The 19,552-nt window shown below is 36.1% G+C and overlaps 2 protein-coding genes across 7 annotated transcripts in view; one reads left to right on the forward strand and one right to left on the reverse strand.

Annotated features, from left to right (window-relative positions):
- Nucleotides 1-18,060, reverse strand: part of ANGPT2 (angiopoietin 2) — a 44,897-nt gene extending 26,837 nt beyond the window's left edge. The window contains exon 1 of one of the 4 annotated variants that reach the window (XM_040553914.1): nucleotides 17,064-18,060. In XM_040553914.1, coding sequence (XP_040409848.1) covers nucleotides 17,064-17,348 — 285 coding nt within the window. In that variant the 5' untranslated portion in view covers nucleotides 17,349-18,060. The remainder of the gene's footprint in view (nucleotides 1-17,063) is intronic. The other 3 variants (XM_040553915.1, XM_040553916.1, XM_040553913.1) reach the window with 3 other exon arrangements.
- The window catches only part of MCPH1 (microcephalin 1), a 128,345-nt gene that overhangs the window by 73,409 nt on the left and 35,384 nt on the right, over nucleotides 1-19,552 (forward strand). The gene's annotated exons all lie outside the window — the stretch shown is intronic.

A 19,552-nucleotide genomic window follows, 5' to 3' on the forward strand; every position in this document is an offset into this window, starting at 1 on the left:
TGTTGGTGTTGTGATAATGTTATGTTGATTTTGGTGTGAGGAATTCTTTTTTTTGATGTAAATGAAACTTGTGAAGATTGTGTGATGGGCATATGTGTGCATAATTCCTAGCATTTCAGTGATTGTTCATGGGAATTTTTCATGAAAAAATCTAATTTTTGTGTAATTTTTGCTTAAATTATATGAAATGAAAGCACAGAGGGAAAAAGACACGTCTTTCCAAATGTGCTTAAACAGCAAAAACAGGTGGGAAAATTAAAAAAAAAAAAAAAAAAAAAAAAAAATTTAGTAACATAGTTGTGGTGATGCATTTTTAAAAAGACAAAATTCTCTAAGGATTTCAATTTCAGATTTTCATGCTTCTTCAGTACTTCAAATCATACAAAATCATAAAATTTGATTTAAAACTTTAGCAAAGTTGCCAAAAGATGTGTTGGAGCCCATTCCAAAACATTACTTTTATAACCAAGATTGTCGTCTTTTTTTTTTTTTCTCCTTAAATCAAGCTTTACACTGGCAAGAAAGAAAAGACAACATGTAGAGTATGTGTTAACAGCAATTTGTTTTCAAACTATTGGCAGAGATGTTATAAATTGTTTATGACGGCAATGGTTTGCCAATTTTTATTTAAATGAAGAGCCTTCCTCACTGCTGTTGTATAGTTTGTGTCTATGTTACAGAATCGTTTTCCAAAGAACCAGCAAATTATTCGTGCATTTTGTAGACACTTTAACTTACCCTTTTTTCATTTAAAGTTGTAAAGGAGGTCTTGCTTTTGCTCTTTCCTGCCAAATGGTTAGTCTATGCTAATTAAACTCTTGTGTTCCTGGTAGAAATTACATAGCTATATGAATACATACTTCCCTTCTTTGCCAAATGCTACCCCGTATAAACAGTAAAAATAATACTGGCTGCTGGTTTCATTTTATAGAATTTGTCAGTTATTAGAGCAAACAGTCTTTCCAAAGAAAGTTTGGTGATTTCTTTTTAATATTTATAAATTGATTCTGTCAACTGTAGCATTCATTTTCAGAAAGAGTGGTAATATTAATCGTGACTTTCTACATAATGCTGTGGCCCGTGGAAGAAGTAGGTAGATGGCTGGAGCAGCATTATCCTTTTCATCCATCCCTAAGATCATTAGAAACTATCAAGATCTTTTTACCTTGAATCAAATATAGATTCCTAGACTAAGCAGTTTACTACTTCCAGAGACTTATCTGTAAGTCTGAGAAAATTCCCAAAGCACATTTTTTAGGCTTTTTTTAAGCCTGTCTACTGAAATGCAAAGATAATCTTTATTTTTATAATAAAGCATCCTTTCTAATACTATACCTGCTGGGAGAAATAGCAAAGAGGTCAAATTTATCTGTAGTCATACCTCTATAGCCCTGTATTTAAATCAGGAAATTTATTGCATGAAAAATGTCATTAGCCTCATAAACTCAGCAACTGCTTTGTGTGATACACGAAGCTCAGCTGCGTTTGGTAGAGTTCATTCTATCTAACAGCTGATTGCTGGCCAAATGGAGAGGTCATATGCTTCCATTGTTCCTGCTCTCTTTCTTGAAGTGTCTCTCACATATGTCACTGGACTTTTGACTAAGCCCAGATGCACTAACCTAAGGGGGGGGGGGAAAAAAAAAGAGGGGAAGGAGTGGACCATCAATTACAGCAAGGCATTTTTTAAATGTGCATTGAAGCTACAGTGTTTGACATATATTCAGTTGTCAAAAGCTTGTTAAGTTGCTCTTACATCCCTAGTAAAAATGTCTTGTGCTTTCACAACATACTTTGTGAGTTTAGACCAGAGGAACTTAATTGGCCCTTCCAATACCTGTAGTCATCACGCTGAGATTTTGGACCCTAAGATATTTAGTCTACAGACAAAAGTGAACAAGATGGAAAATGAACTTAAGGCAGCCATTTCTGTTCTAATGACAGGGCAAAATAAGGAAAATGCTGATAAGTCTCCTCAGTTCTTTTTCTGAACACTTGTTCAAAGTATAGAGGTTACCTTCCTACTTTTCATACTCTAGATGTCATGAGTTACCTTTAACCCAGCCATACTTTGTCTTAGTTGCCTGCTCATGTTTCAGAGTGGCAGTGTTCTTTGGATTCTGGCCATGTCTGGTTTCTTCATAAGTGATCTGAAGCAGAATTTAGCCCATAGTTTGAAACATTTTTTTCAGGCTCTATGCAACTGTCATTTTTTAGAAGCTCATCCATGTATACTTAAATTTCTGAATCACAGATACATTTCTGTATATAAAGACAAAATGCAAGTCTTTCATCAAAGACTTTTCAACAGACTTCACGTTCAATACAAATATTAAATATACAAATTGCTTATTTGTAGTATAGTTGAAGTTTACACACTACAAAAGGTGTACTGGGATAAGATTCTTTGGATAGGATCTTTTTGGATCCTGTTGAATGTGGATAACAGTGAAATGTAAGATAGACTCTCTAGAGAGAACAAAACAGTATAATTAAATGTGAACACAGCAGCTTCATCGCAGCAGTTCAGAAAGGCAATAAGAAGCTGTTATACATATATATGCCTCACATACCACTTAATGTGCACACGTGTAACGAATGGAGCTGGGCTGTCCATGTATGTATATATTTATCTTTCCATATCACTGCAATGTATTGGTGTTATGAAGACGATACTCTTAAAATTCCAATTTTGCAGATAGTTTTTTTCTCTTTTAAATAGGTTTTCATACTTGTTCATACTAGGCTACCAAAACTGCTTAAAGTTAGGGAAAAATAAATAAAGGAAGGAAGGAAGGAAGGAAGGAAGGAAGAATAACTACCCCTTCCAAGATTCATTTATCTTGACGGATCTAAGGAAACAAATTTTAAAAGTCATTGCATCAATCCCCATCAACCAGACCTTCAGTTATTTTAAATTAGCTTCTATTAAAATCATATATTTTCCTATGTCTTTTGAAAGTCAGTAATCAGTTTCAGAAGCCTGTAACTTTTAGAAGAAAATAGTACACTGCAGAAGTGATTATGTCTGGAAAAGAGACATTTAAACTGCTTTTTTTTTTCCCTAGGGCAGGAAGTCCCTATGGACTATGTGCTGTTTCTCAAGGGAGGGAAAAAAAGTCTTTTGGGAATGTATATGGGAATGCTTGAGATGTCTCTACGGTATTAGCTTTTTACACGCTTCATCGAGCATGTCTGCCTGTCCAGACCTCCAGCTAAGATTTTTCTCTTATCTCATTTTCCTGTCAGCAAACAAAAGGTGAAAGTAACATCATAAATGAATACTAGCTGAAAGTGAGCTGTGATTTATTAGAAAATATTCAAGTTAAAATTGTGTAATAAAATACTGAAGGTTTAAATACTAACTCTTAGAATAGTAAATAAAGGATTTGAAGTAAATTATATGCTGGAGATGATTCAGTTAATGCCATTTACAGACTAAGTTAAAGCTTACTAACTTATTCTCATGTCTAATTACATCTCAATTAGAATAAGATGATTTTCTAGCAGAAGAAAAAAATCCCTGCCTTCATTGGGAATAATCTACTTGAATAAAAAATAAATATTTCATTAATATTGCTTGAAACTAAATGCATGAAAAGCCTCTATTGTCTGTACAAGTATTTATAAAGAATTACTTTCATTGTGTGTTCTTGACTAAAAGTATTTTGTTCCTAACACTGGCATCATCATACTTTCTATGTATTTTGAACTAACTACAAAAGTTACAGTCAAAGCTATGACAGAAAAAAAGCAAAACAGGGAAAGGGAAGAGGCTTTGAGATCTGAAACTATCCCAAAGGCAAACTTACAGTTGAGCTCCCATGGTTCCAGCCTCTGAGCTTGTTTTGTATATATGGTATCTCTCTACTGCTCACCTAACTGAAGAGAACGTGTTTTCAGGTGGCTTGTCACTTGGAGGGTGACATAAGTTCTTCGTACTACATGTGATGCATTACACCTTACATGGCACACAGATGTTCATTTTTAAGAGATGTAAATAAAAGGCAAATGAAAAATATTCTTGTGTTTTCAGAAATATTGTTGGTAGAAACTACATGTTCATCTTCACAAATCTTTTAATAGTCTAAGTTTCTGTATGGGCAGGGAAATAATTTTAAGTAAGATTTAACAACTGTATGTTCAGACCTAAAATCAATTATTTGGTGATTAACCATTCTCATTAAGAGTTACAGATATTCGTTAAGGCAGTAGTCTAATATTCCGAATTGCTGCTGTTCAAGATTACAGCGAAGTGGTATTTCTCTTAGAAATCAGGGAAGGAATTCATAAAGTTCCCATTAGTCTAAAAATAAAGAATAAATAAATAAATAGTCTGAGTCATGAATGGCATTTTGCCGAAGTTCAGTAGCACTGAAGCCAGGAAGACAAAAAGCCAGTGATGCTTCTGCCATTCACTGAAATGAATATAAATATTCCTCGTTATGTGTAACAAACCACAAACCTTCAAAAACAGGATTCCTTATTTATGAACAGCTTAAGAAATATTGCCAATCATTAATTTTTTGAAATACTAAGTTATGGCATTGAGCTAGAATTTCACAAATTGAATATTCAAACCTTTTGGAGACAAGCCTACATGCTTTCAGTCACATTTTGTACTTCCATGCTACCATCAGTGAATCGGGACTTTTTCAGACTGGTATAAAAATGAAATTCTGCCCTAGAAAGCACATTTGAATAAACACAGGTGCTATCCCAGATCTAAAGTAATCCTTTCCCATTTGAGGATTTTCTTCCATTCCACTGAGCTACAGGCAGCTGAAATAAACTTACTGTCAGGTATGCTGTTGGGGGTACTTATGATATTTTTCATGTAAGGCAGTAGCTATGTAGCCTTATATACTTTAGATTTTTTTAGTCAATTTTTATCTGGCATAAACTTTTCATGAAATATTTTTAAAATATTTTTTCCCTCAATTTACGATTTCAAGTTTGTTATAAATTCCTCTTTCAATAGGACAGCCTATTTTACAGAACACCTCGTGAAATCTATGATTTGCAACAGCAAATAATAGCGCAATTTTCTGAAGAAACAATGAAGCATATTTCTCTTTTTCAAAGTATGCTATCAGGGAAGTGAAAGAGAGCTAGGCATTCACAGCTCATTCTCAGCATTGCTTTCTAGGGAAGCAGTCATCTTGCATTCCACTTCCAACCAGAAGGAAGAATGATTCGGAGTTCAAGGATCAAACTAGTTAGGAAGCCGTGGAACACAATTAGTCCCTTTTGTAAGCTATAAAACTGGGTGTCTCCTGTTTCCAAGCTGCGTTCACAGAGCATCTTTCAGCATGAAAAATCATTAGTTTGTTTTTTTTTTTTAAACTTCACAGATAAAGGAAACTGAAAGCATTTTGAGTAGTTCTTAAACTTTGCACCATACTAGTTTCCAAATATAGTTTAAGTCTTTTAGAAGACTTTTTGAAGAAGAAGAAGCCTCAGTGATGATGCTACTAAGAGAGAATTGGTCATCTGAGCTGAAGACATGCCAATTTTTGAATGTTCAAGACTCTGAGGCAGCACACAGGTCAGCTGCTGATTTCAGTTTTGGAGGATATAATTTCTCTACTAAGATATCATGAACTGATTTTTCTGTACATTTCCAAAAAGAAAAATTTCCTCTCACATGCTGTAGTTCTTTCTGTAAGCCATGCTGCATCTTTCTCTCCGTTGTTTCCAACTCTGATAAGCTAGATAGACAAGGGAAGGTGATGTGTCTGACAAATTTGCCAAATTTCATCACCAGTCTGAAAATACTTTGCTTGGCAGACCAGAGCTGTCAAATAATTTCCCTGAGGTTTCTAAAATACTGGACAGGGGAAGCAGGACCCAAAACCAGAATGGACTTGACTGACTACAGAAAACACTAAGTTCTGCCTTAAGTAAAGGAAACTCAGGTGTTCATCTCTGCTTAGTAGAAAAACTGAACATCTTGGTATGTTCTCATCAAATGGTACTTGTTTATTTCCCATTGTTGTTCTGTTAGCACAGTTAAAAGTCTTTAAAGCAAAAGCTTCTGAGGAATTCCATGCTTGAAAGATAAAACAGGAAGCTGTGTTAAGAGTGGACAAGCACAAATATTTGGAAATAAGATCAGCACATATAGGCAGCATACTGCAGAAACAAAATGTAGTGTGTGATACAGATGCTTGAGAAAAAATATTTTAAATTATGTAATCCTATTTTTTTTATTTATTTTTTGCCTCAATAACTAGGCTTATCTACCCAAAAGCAGGCAGTGTAGTTTATTGGAACAGCACCAAGAAGAAAAGCCTCTCCATCCATTGCTTCCAAAACTTCCTCTTTATCTCTGGTGTCCCACAGAGCAGTCAATTAGTGATGGAAAATCACCTCTTGAGCTGAGTTCCAGTCAGTGCTCCTGAAAGCCTAAAGCCAGACAGCTGCATCTTGGTGCCTTTCTATGAAGACCAGAAACAGGAGCCAGATCCTCTCAAAACAAACAAAGCTGTTGGTATTGATTAAAATAGAAGAGGAGGAACTCTCAGCAAAAATGGCTGCGAACCAAAGCTATGCACTTAGGATGGGTATTTTAGGAGAGGAAGCTGTCTGTCAAGATCTGATGGGATGGTCCACTCAGATGGTCCACTTTTAAATGCACTTTCAAGAGATTCTCTTGGATGCAAGACTCTACTCTGAAGATGAGTAACCAGATCTAGCAATAGAAAATGTACAAGGCTGTTGACGCTGCATGCCGCCAGCAAGAAATAAATAAATAAATAAATAAAAGAGGTCTGTCTTAATACCCAGGGGATTATGCATGTAGGTTGGGGACAAAAAGAAAATTCAACAACTAAAGAATCCAAAGCTGAGCCAAAAGAATCCAAAACTGAGAACAAGGGGCATAGCAAAAAGGGAATTCAAACTGAACAGCCAGGAAGAAGATGAATAGTCTTAAAGAAGGCACAAAGAGAAGAAGAAAAAAAAAAAAGGAACTTAAAATGGATTTGTCAGGGTTGTGAAAGAAAACTAAGACTTCAAAAAGACAATGAGCTGTAAAAGAGGGTTGGAAGACTGATCTTGAAGCTGGCTGAGGGCAGGAGTTGTCTTATGGTCTTCAAGTTTAAACAACACGATGAAGTTGTAAGGAAACATACTGAGGAAAATGGTGAGTGTGAAGGACTTGACTGGATTAGCCTCTTAGGAAGCATGAAGCATTTTGCCTTTTGAGACAAATGAATTTATAGATACATCAAATGAAATCTCAGTTTCACTAAGTCAGTGGTAACTTTTCTACTTGCCTAGAGTGGAGCTAGGATTTTTTATGCTGTCCTCAGAACCTTTTTAAGATAATGAAATTTACCGTAAGGAAGAAGGAGATCTCATGACATGGATATGTTTTCTCTAGATACAAATCCCTGGAGGTGTTCAAGGCCAGGTTGAGTGGACCTTTGAGCAACAAGGTCTATTGGGAGGTGTCCCTGCCCATGGCAGAGGGGTTGGAACTGGATGATCTTAAAAGTCCCTTCCAGTCCAAGCCATTCTATAATTCTATGAAATCAAACCTGAAAGTGTCAGAATATATATATATACATATATATATATAAAGTTATTACTAAATTATATTTAAACATTCTCTGTAGCTAGTAAACTGCAGTATAACTGTTCTATATTGTCAGAATCCTTTTTTGTATGTGATAAGCCTTCAGCAGGGGTCAGATTGTTTATATTTGTTGCAGTTTATAGCCCTTCTAAGGGTTAGGTTACTAGTCTTGGGGCTTACCCTCTTGTTACTTGTACTTTGCTTCATCATGTTCGAGTATTTTTCACAAAACATTCCCAATAAGGCTCCAGTAGCAGTCACATCAGTCTGGGTCTTGTTTGGTTGACTAATTTAAATATATATATATATAGTATTTACTATTGCTTTATAGGTAATCATTATATGAGACAGAAAGTCTAGCATCAGGATGGAAGTTAGACATTAAGTGAAAAATGCAAGAATAATTAATATGGTCAAAGTTCAGACCTCATCCAAGGAAGTTTCATTTTTTTCAAGTCAATTCCTTAAAACCATAAAAATGTAAGATTTTTTTCTGGTTTTACTCATTCACTTAAGCTGTCTTTTGCCTACTTCATCCACTTCTTTAGAGTTATATTAAGAAAACGAAACTTGCTGTTCCTTTGAACATTTGAATTACCCTGTTTAAAGAAAGGCTTTCTGAAAAGAAAAGCAAAACCATGGAAATTTTTTTCCATTACATCTTTACCAGAAAATTTCTGTTAATATTGAACTGGTTGAATGGATAGGTTATCTGTTAATGCAATATAAAAGAATGTTAAGTATCTCTGCCATAGTTACATATATTTCAGTCTTGATCTGCAGCTTTTGTGATATTGGATTGTTGACTTTTTCACTACTGAGATAGATCGTCAGTTGATGGCCAATGGAAGCGAAAAGATAGGCTATTACTTCTTGACTGGTTGGGACATTCTCTTTAAGGAACTGCTTTATATTTCACTTTGAAACTGTGGATTTGAACTAGGATCTTGTAGGTAGTTTACACCTTGCAAATGGACAAGGGGAATGAAAATTGTTTCTGGAAACAAACAAGCAAAAAAAAAAAAACAACCAAGTATACACAACATAATGTTGGAGTCAAAGGAAAGGACCTAAAGGAAGTACGTGAAGTATCTTGGTATGATCCATACAAGTTCTTCAGAGAAAGATAAAACTAAAATGTTTTTTTAGGTGGCAGCTATAAAAATTAAAACACTCAGCTTACTCATATGCCTCAGGGTAAGACTATACATCAGGTCATATGATGAAAGTAGTGCCTCCAGTACACTGACATCATGTAACACCTATGGGGATTGGGGAGCTGCTGGTGGGGTAAGGGCTGTCACTATTGCCCAGGAAATGGCCTTTCCACTGAGCTGGGTGTCTCCCCATTCCTACACCCTGACAGAATGGAACAAAAGAGGTTTTTTGTTTCCAGGATTACAGGTGTCAGGTGCAGGCCTGAATCAAAAAGAAAGCAGAGTGATGAAGCTGGTATAGTGTACTAGAGATTTAAGGTTCCTAATATATTCCTAAAGGTACAATTTTTCTTTATCCAAATATGAGAACCTTAGTTTTTCTCCCTATCAAAAAGTCCTATTAGATGGAGTGCTAATTAAACATCAAACATTTGCCTAGTGTGTTTTCATGTATTTTAGACAATTCAAAAAGCATACAAAACATTGTTTCTGAAATAGCTCAAATGATGTCAGTTGTGTAGCTGATTATGCTGTCCCACGACAGAATTCTCTATCATGTTAATTTTGAAAAAGCTGAATTATTCCTGTCATCATGTATGTTTTGAACACCTTTTGAAATGCATGTAGCCATTTTTAGTACCTCGGTAGTTACAACATTAATAGGTACTACAGAGTCTAAAATGGAATGCCTCTTCAAGAATTTCAGTTCCTAACATTGAGACAGTTGTGATCTATCCAGCAAAACCTTTTTTTTTTTTCTTTTTTTTTTTTCCCTCCTGGAAACTTAAATAATAAGATATTGTAGCCAGCTGTTGAACAAAATTGTCTGTTAAGTCCTAGGCTGTTTTACCACAAGACATTGATTTTAATCACTGACCAGCATCGATGATAGAAAGTTGATACGTTGTTCCCCAGATGGCAAAAGTACACTATATAGTTTTCTTTTTTTATGCTCTGACATGCTGCTGGAGTCCTGAATACAAATACAAAGCTGAAAAGATTATTTTACCCTACAGTGTTAAAAAGATACTGAACAAAGGTAAGACATTATATGCTGCTGGGGTTTAACAGGAATCCCTAGAGACAGATGGACTGCAAAGGAAGTTAATGGCATGTAAGAACTGTGAAGTATTCACTCATTTAGAGAGGTGAATGGTTCTCTCCTTACAGCTTCTGTGAATAATGTTATTCTGTGAGGGACACTATATTTCCATACTTTTACTGATAGAGAGAGGAGTTAATGGAGAGAAGGTTGCGTAATCTGTCAGCTTCTCTTTTTTAGCAGCAAGACCTTGTTGTGACCTCAGTAGGCTCTTGAAAGATTATTAGATAAAGTGATAAAGGTTGGTATGGGCAGTATAAAGACACTAGAAAAGTTCCTGTAGTTCCTCTGTCTCCTTCCAGACTAAGCCATAAACTGCTGGAAGTTGGAATGAGAACAGACAGCCATCTCCTGGTCATGCAAATTGCAGGATACATTTGCTGAGCTTTGTAAATAGCATCTTAATTTTAGAGTTAACCTGTTGCACAGACAGATGAAAACTAATAGGATTTTCAGTAATTATTTGGTCTGGAAAATGTAGTAAGCATAAAAAAAAAAAAAAGGCATTTAAAGAGTAGTAATGTATTTTCCTAGGAAGCTTGAAAACTGACACAGTGAGTGTTTGCAGAACTATTTAGGTGTTAGATTTTTTTATACAAAATATGGATCTGGATTTTGTAACTTGAAGAATTCTTTAACATTTCCTCTGAGCTCAGTTTGCCTGGAATAAACTTAGATTCACCAAACAGTATTTGAGTTGTTCCTAGAGAATAAATATGATTCTTTTTTCCTCTACCCCATTTCCTAGAGATACATCTGTTAAAGGAAATGAAATGATCACAGTATTTCCAGTTGTAAAGAGCTTTTTCAGGTTTTGTGTGTGTGTGAGGTTATTTGGTTTAATTTGTTCCACTGTGGAATGTGCCATATCTCTAAGGCATTTCTGGGTATTAAATTACTGTGCCATACCTCTTTTCTTTTATTTTCTTTTATTTTTTTTTTCCTTTTTCCAGATGCTTAGCCCTGTGAAATTATCTGATCTTTTCTATTATTTTTTCACCTGTAATTAATATTTGGTTCGTCTGAGAAATTCAAATAATATCATGACAGAAAAAAAAAAAATCTGTGCTTATTTCTGAAGGTTCTTACTCAGTCCCATAGGAACCTTCCTTTTCTTGAAGATTATATACATATTTATAGTCCTCTGACAAATTATTTTCTCAGTGGTTTAGCTCTTATTACCACTGAGAGATTTACTAGGTTGCATTTGGACTGCCAACATATTTTCTCTGTGTGACATCCTTGTTTCATATACTAGTACATGCATGAATTATTTTTTTGTTCAAGAGCCATCTTCCCTCATTTTCCCTAAGTGCTTAAGAAAATCTGCAGTTTGTACTGGTATCCTTAAGATTCCCATCAGTAAGTCTCTTACTGGATGCCAGAACACTTTTTTTTTTCCAAATTGCAACTTGCATCTTTTGTTCCATTCTGTCAGGATGTGGGAAGGGGGAGATACCAAACTCCAAGGAAAGGCTGTCAGTCCAGATTCAACTCTTGCTCCTAAGCTGTTTTAACAAATGGGATGCATAATGTTTATCTATATATTTTGTACCATATTTGTAGCATATTCCATGCTTCTACTTTCCACTTATTGTCTCTTGATTCTGGGGTTTACAAACTTTAGTGCCAGCATTGCATGCCAGGATGAGGGCTGTGCAGCATGCTAGCTTTTGCAACTTCTTTAGAAATGCTGGTAAGTCTTCAACTTTTCCACTCCTCTTTCTCTTCCAGGCTGAAAAGACTGACTGAACTTACTCTAGGGAGCTACTTATGATGATATCGTTATCATAAACTAATGATGACTATCATTTGAGTCATCTGACAAAACTCTGGGTTTGCTAAGCTCCAGAGAAGGATCAGAGAGTGACACCTTTCTCCTTGTAGACCTTAATCTAAGGTCTGAGAGTATATCTTCTAAATCAGTTAGCAGCACTCTGCATGTCTAGCCCTATAACGGTATTGCTGCAGAGAGTCTTTGCTCCCCATCCTGGCTTTCAGCTGGAGCTCTGTAAAATCCCATGAAACAATAGATGCAAGAGGGGGTTCTTGCATTAAAGTATGTAAGAGGTTGTTAAATAACTAGTGATTTACTGAGTTACTTTGGTTTACTGTCAAAAGTATTGTAAATAGACTAATGAAAAATGTGGTATATTTTCAAAAATGCAAATACTGTAGTATGAAAAGGACAGCCCACTACAGCCATTGAAAACTTCATATTTTGAAGGTTAGAAATAATTATCTGTGTCTGTTAGGCAAAATTCAATGTATTCTAAGGAATACATATGTGATAGTTTGTTTCTTCTGATTAGGAACCAAAAAAAATGGTATTGGTTGTTTTCCTTGGCAGATTGCAGGAGAAGCATGTTATTGAATTAATTCATAATCAACAACAAATAAGGTGCAGTAACAAGATAATTATCTGTAAAAAAAAAAACACCATTCTGGAATTCAGTCTCTCAGCAAAAGTTTCTAAGACATTCTAAGGGTTATGCTGTTATGTGTTGCAGTGTATTTATGTTAAGTGGGTATGCAAACACAAAGGACTGGAAACTGTCAACTCAAGCATCTCCAGGCTAATTTCCTATATGTGCACTTGAAGGAACAGAAAAGAAAAGAAAAGTAAAAAAAAAAAAAAAAAAGAGCATTTATTGTTAATAATTAATGGAGAAAGTCTCCCAGTTTGCTGTTTGGACCAGTCAATGATGATAACTTTGTGATCATATTAATAACAAACAGAGCATTTGAAAGTACATTTTGAATGCTACTAAGAGACTGGTTCAGTAAAACAGGCATCTACCATATTTTTTTCTGATCACATCTTGGAGATGATGAGCTCTCAAATTCAATTTATCTTGTAGGTGTGTACAAGAAAATCTCTTGCTCTTCTTTGTTTGTTTTGTACTGTTTCATGCCTGTTCCATCAACTTGGAATTTGTGGAGTGACAGAAATATTATTTACAACAATTTTAAGCACATGCAAAAGTATCGTTTCGAGTCTTTTTACGAGAATTTACCTATTGGAGATATAAAAATAAACTGCAGAGTCAAATCATCTAAGCTAGCTTGGAAACTTTATCCAATAACATGTATTAATCTCAAAGTAAAACGGTATTTTCTTTTTGGTCATGCCAGTACTCTTTTGCTTAGCAAATACATAGTTGATAGACAGAAACAAGCACTTTTCACATTTAAGTGAAAACAGATGCATTACTTAAGAAAGGAATGCAGCCCTTGATTCAGAGTCAGAATCATCTCTTGCGTATTTCAAAATCCAGCACTGTACAGTATATTTGTCCTTGTCCATTGCATGCAGATGTTTCTGGATGGTGCATGTCAGAATATTTTTTCATATTTGAGATATGAACTTCTGTACCTTAATGTACCACCACTGTATACTGTATCTTGAGTATTATAATAATTATAACCATTTGTTGGTACTTATTCATAAAATATTATGCATATCCACTCCCATACATCTTAAAACATCTGAATTAGTTTCCTCCAGAGAAGAAACATGTTTCAAAATGACAAAAGGTTTTTAGCTTCCAGGATAAGGAAAAACAAATCTCAGTTCAGAGATGCTACACCTCTATCAGCAAAGTGTTCCCCTCCTAGTCTGCTGGCATGGTTCAAGGTGAAGTTCTGGCTTTAGGTTTAATGTTGACTACTGACTTATTTTCTAGTCTTTTGACCTGCCGATAAACTAAAAAATAAATTACCCTATATGCCATACACTATCAACAATTTGTTCATAAATTCTTTTCAATTTTTTCTAATGGGAAAGACAAAACACGACCCATTTCTTTTATACTATTGCTTTGGACAGAGTCCTACCTCCTTGTAGTCTAAAGTAGGATCTAGTTTATGTACTAAGAAGGAAATTCAAGTCAGCATTCAGTTATTTCAATGGCCAAATATCTGAAAAAAAAATGCAGTTCCTGCAGTAGAATTGCCATGATCCAAATGGTGACATTGCCATTAACTTAGATAGATATTTTTAATTGTGGACCTTATGAGAATCACATCTTCTAGAAAACTCAGTGTTTTTTTATATAAAGAAATTCTCAAGGATAATACTCAACATGTATAACTACATTTAAAAGCTCCAGTCTCGTATCTTATCTGTACACCAACCTCCCATCCTCTCAAATTAACTGAAAATCTTATTAACAAGAGGCTTGTTCTCCCTGCCTATACACACACTTTAAGAAATATATATCTTACACATCTGCACAAATTGATCCCAAAGTAGGAAATGTCAAAGAAGAAAGTTCATTTCAGGTTTTTTATTGCACAGTTGATCTAGAGTTTTGGCCTTTGCTCTGCAGCATAGCTTACTGGCTTACTGCTAAACACTGGATTAGGTGGAATAGTGGTTTGTTCTAGTATGTCATCTGAACGTTTAAACGTAATCTCCTTTTGAAAGACATTCCAGTTTTATGTATGGTCTGTACGGTGATGGTGTAAGGCGTTAAAACTGTTTGGACAAAAAAAAATGTTTTCATGAAGCAGCAACCAATCGAACTTGCAGCAGTGATAGAATAAAGTCTTCTGCCCTGTATGCAGGACCAGAGCAGAAAAGAACCTGGCCCTGCTTAACAAATTTTCTTCCCATTGTGTTTGTCCATTAACCAGATAAAGCGCACACTTCCCATGCTGTTCCATTCATACAGCCTAGAGTTCATTCAGAAACATAATGTTTCCTTTAGTTGATGGATTAAAGGCAGGATGGGGGGAGGAGTGTAAAAACGTTTTGGGATGTGCAACACTTCAGGAACAACTTTTAAATATTAATTCACACTAAAAAAGTGTCTTTTTCTTTTTTACGCAACTTCAAAATAAAACGGGTACTGCTTCTTAAATAAGCAAAATTATTTTTTTAAAAAAAGCAGGTGGTAAAGCAGGTTTGGTACAATTGCTGAGAAATTAGCATCAGGTTATTTTTAAAAAACAATCTTATATTACACTTTCAGTATAGTACAAAAACTAAGTGAACAATTTTTTCTGGCAAGCCTCGACAAATCTGGTGTTATATTTTGGTAAGTTGAAATATGAACCCAGGAATGTGTATTAGTGATCTTAAGAAATAAAAACCCAGCAAGTAAACTCAATAAGCAACATTAAAGGTTATTGTTTGCTTTCCATCTTCACTTAGTAGACCAGGTGTCACTAGCAAAGCAAATCTGAGGAAAAGCTACTTTTGTTGGAGCCTCTTTGTGAACAAAACAGATGACATAAAGAGCAGGTGTTAAAATAGTGAAAAAGGCAAACAGTAGTTATTTTACAGGATGTTTAGCTGCGGAACGGCTAGAAAAAAATCAGTCTATTCTAAAGCATCTTACTTGGAAATCTTTGCTCAAATAAAATCCTTCTCTGTCTTGTAAAATAGAATCTGCCTTTTGATCCCCCAAAGAATTGGTTGGATATACTTATCCTATTCCTCTTGTAGCTGACTTCCCAGAGGCTGACAGGAAAAAGCATAGTTTTTACTAAATAAGGATACTGGAATTTGCTTACTGCTTTCTGTTTACCTGATGTCACTTATGATACTGTGTTTGCCTACTTAAGTGGCATTTAGCACTGGAGTGTTGTGTGTGATTTTACTATTTATGTTAGGAAATTGCTTACCAGCTGGGGAGATTAGGCTGTTTTACTTTGTGTGTTTTTCATCCTGCACTGCACATCTGTTAATGTTGGTCTTAACATTACAATAGTGAGCAGTGTAAATTAATAAATAGACAGATAAGCCCATATGTGGAGGGAAGTTTTGCCTGTGAGATTGAAAAAAAAAAAAAAAAAAGACTACTGATCTGACATTTTACCCAACACTTAAAAATGTGGGTGTCTCCATTAAGCATCCTAAGCCCACAAAGACAAATTTAACTGCCCACACTTCAGGCTTCAAGTGTGTGCATTTTGGATTTAAGCCTTAAGGTTCATTTTCAGGTAGATGAAAGCACTATTGTTTCTGCTTTGAAGTGTGGCTTCTGTTTCTCACGCAAATTCGCTAGCAGGTTTCTTTGATTCTATCATGCTAATTGTGTACCTCTGTAAATGATGGGAGAAGTGAACCCTAATGCAAAATGTTTTTGTAATAAAGCAGCCTTAGAATCAAAAAGTGGCTACTCATTGCAGATAATTATGAATTCTCTCCATTTGCAACAAATATTTCATTCTTAAATAAAGAAACCCTTTATGGCATCACTTGAACAATTGTTTCAAGTTCCTGTGTCAACTGCTCAGTTAAGCCCTCAAAATATTTACTGCTTAGAAGATAGGCATCTTGGTACAAGGCACAAATTTAGGATTATGATTTTATGATGCAATTAAACTATACTATTGCACCTTTTCAGGTGCCAGTCAAATAAAGTTTCATTAAATCAAAATATATTGAATAGTGTAGCATTTAGGATCAAGTGAGTTCCTATAAAGATATGGAATTGTGATCAGTTTTATTTTCTGGTAGTGTTAAGAATTTATGCAGTATGATTTTTTTCTGATGTTTCAGGTCTAATTATACACATGTTGCCACTTTGGCAATCAACATCATTTTCCTTCAGTTACAATGGAGTGCCATTACAGGAAGCTATGTGGCATCCAAAACACCTTTTCCAGAATATTTTTTTTCCATGAATATTTTATACTTGAGTGGAAGTGTTACAGGATGAGAAGGATATCCGCCAATGAACTTTCTTGAAGTTCTGTCACTTCACCAGGCTAACTTCACTGCAAGCCAGACTTGCAGTCTTCGCTTTGAATTACAACACTTTGTCAGCGTGGCTTACATATGCTAATTTCTCCATGCAAATTTCGAGATCATGTTTCAAATATATATTTTTAAGACCCGCCTCAGATAAAGGCATGTTCTATATTGTTTAAATAGAGATAAAATAGCCCCTGTCAGCTCATTATAAATTACAAGCTGGTTCTTTCATGTCAGAATTTTCAGACGTGCTTGCTGTCTGACTGCCTATGTAATCAGTATGTGTCCAAGCAATTCAAATGCAATGACAAACTTTGAAGCACAAGCTCTGCAGAACAGTGAAGTTATCTGTTCCTTGCTAGTCTATAAAATTGTGTTCTCAGACTGTGAAACAACTTGTGGAATAGAAAAGCAATTCAGAAAGCTAGTTTAGATCGTGCGTTTTATGAACTTTAAAAAATAAATAGGTAATGAGATATTATAAACATAATTTTTAGGATGGAAATATTATCCTACCTTCATTAGCCACTGGGTGTTGTTTTCCATGATGTTTTCAAGTAGTTGCAGTCTTTGAACTGAATCATCATAGTCTAGAGGTGCGTCCCTCTGCACGGCGTTGGAGACGTAAGAGCTGGAAGATCGGCAGTTGTCTGTCTCGGGCAAGAGGAAGGTGTAGCTGCACGACCCGTGCTGAACCTGGTACTGCTTCTTGCCGATAGTCTCCATGCTTTTACTGAAGGAGTTGTATCCCGAAGCTAGGAAAATGCTGCAGCTCCAAGTGAAGTAAACAGTCAGCTGCATTTTAATTCCTGCGGCCAGCCAGCAGATCCGGAGCGCCTTGGTGTGCTGACAGGAGCCCAGATCGAGGTTAACCTGTACAGAAATTCAGTGCTCTGCTGCCATGTGTCGTCTGAACGAGGGCTGGACTTTCTGGCCGTCCCAGTCCCACGCCGTCCTCCCCCCCAGTCGTGCCCTCAGCTGTCAGATGCACAAAGGAAGAACAGTCCCACCGTGGCTGCAGGCTCTGCCTTCCTTTCCCCCAAAAAAGCCTCAACGCTTCCTTCTGCTCGGCTTTGTCCTGATTTTACCGCTCGGCAAACGAATCAATCACTCTCCTTTCCTTATATGATAAGTTGATAAGGGAAGGCAGACATGTGGAGAGCTCCGCTCCTCCCTCCCGAGCTGCTATCTGCCCACGGGGGGGTCTCTCGCCCTCGGAATAAAAGGCGAGCGCGCAGCCCAGCGTGGGATGTCGGAGAGCCCTTGGGGAGGAGCGGCTGTTACGGGACCCCTGCGCGTCCCCGCAGCAGCAGCAGCTCTCATTAAGAATTTCCTAGGCTGAGAAATCAGTTCTGATCGCCTCCAACTATGTTTGCAGAGGGAGCTTGTAAACTCTTTGCAGTGGCGATCATTTTTAAAGCGCTGTCAAATAGCTAAAAAAAAAAAAAAAAAAAAAAAAAAAAAGTTCCTGTGCTTGTTTGTTCTTCTTAAAGGATTTTTTTTTTGATACACTGAACCAAGATGTAATTTAGCTTGTGGTTTATATGTTGTGTAATTACAGAGAAAGACACTCTCCTAGGCATGCAAAAGCAGGCTTGGGCACATCCTTGCAAAGAGAACAAGAGAGGGGTTTTAATTAAAAGTTTTCAGTCAAATGCAGCCTCTGTACTTTACTGAATCTCTGACCTGAATAATCATTTCTAATCATTTCAAGAACTAAATGTTTTCAAGCCTTTTCTTTTTTTTAATTTGGCTATATTAAACAGCTAACTCTGAAAGTGATAATATTAACAACAGCTGCAAATCAAAAGTCAGCTGGGACTGAAAAATGAACAACTTTACAGAGCAAGTAGAAGTCAGGCACTCAGGACATGGCATGGGCGAAGAGCAGTTATTCTGTCAGCTTTTGCTAGCCCCTTTCTGGGCCCTCGGAAGAGGGAAATACCTGGAAAAGGTGAGGGAAAATCTCATAAAGTAAATATTTGGCTGTATGAAAAGGCTGTAAAAAGGAGCTTCTCCTTCCTTCCCACTCCTAGTGATCTTGAAAAAGCAGAAAATTACTAACCAATTTACCAAACCCTGGGAAAGAGCTGATTCCACTGAAATTTTAGAGGAATTCACTTTCTCTGTTGCAGAAAATGGCTTCTTGGAATAGGATATTGATTCCTGAAGAGAAACTGCCTGAAAGTTCTTCTAGGTTTAGGTTTGGAAGCTGTAAATTTTTCATAATTAAAATAAACAAAGGGAATGCCACACTAGGCCAGCTAACACGGATTAGAGACCAAAATTCCTATTATATGAGGAAAATCCCTGTGTGCCTCATGATCTCTTAGGACAGACTTTCCTATACAACGTGCTATGTTTTATTTAGTGTATGAATGTATGAATTACTTTTTATGTCATGAAAATTGTGTTCAGGGGTTGTCAAAAACTGTTGTAGCAGCTAAAATGCATTTGCTTACATTGCTGGAAGTTGTTGGGATTTCTTTATGTAACGTGTTGTTACCTCTGGAAAGGGCAATCTCTAAAATTCAATTCTGGAGAGTCCCAGGAAGGCTTGACTTAGAGTTGGACTGTGACCTGTGCAACCAATTTGCCAGATTTGCTTCCTGTGAGGTGTTCATCTGCCATCCTTCATCCTTCCAGCCAGTGGAAATGGAGAGAGAAGTTTGGAGTTCTTGACTATATCAGTCAAGAATATTTTCCACAAAATGTAGATATTTGTAGGGTTTGGCATAAAAAGTAGACATTTCCCATCCATTCCACTTCCTGTTGCAACAGCAAAGCAAATTAATGCAACAGGTACCTGCAAAGATTCAAAACCTTTGTGCATAGTCATGTCCACTTTTCAGTACATTGAAATTTTTGAAAGAATGTTTAATTCCATGTGTTTAATGGTCTTTTGCATGTTGAAAACCTTTTGCAGGTTGAGAAACTTGCTCTTATGCAATGGAGACAGATTTATGGATTAGATTTATAGACTCCTTGAAGCATTTCTAGGTATC

This window comes from Cygnus olor, chromosome 3 (genome assembly GCF_009769625.2).
Source record: "Cygnus olor isolate bCygOlo1 chromosome 3, bCygOlo1.pri.v2, whole genome shotgun sequence".
NCBI lineage: Eukaryota > Metazoa > Chordata > Aves > Anseriformes > Anatidae > Cygnus > Cygnus olor.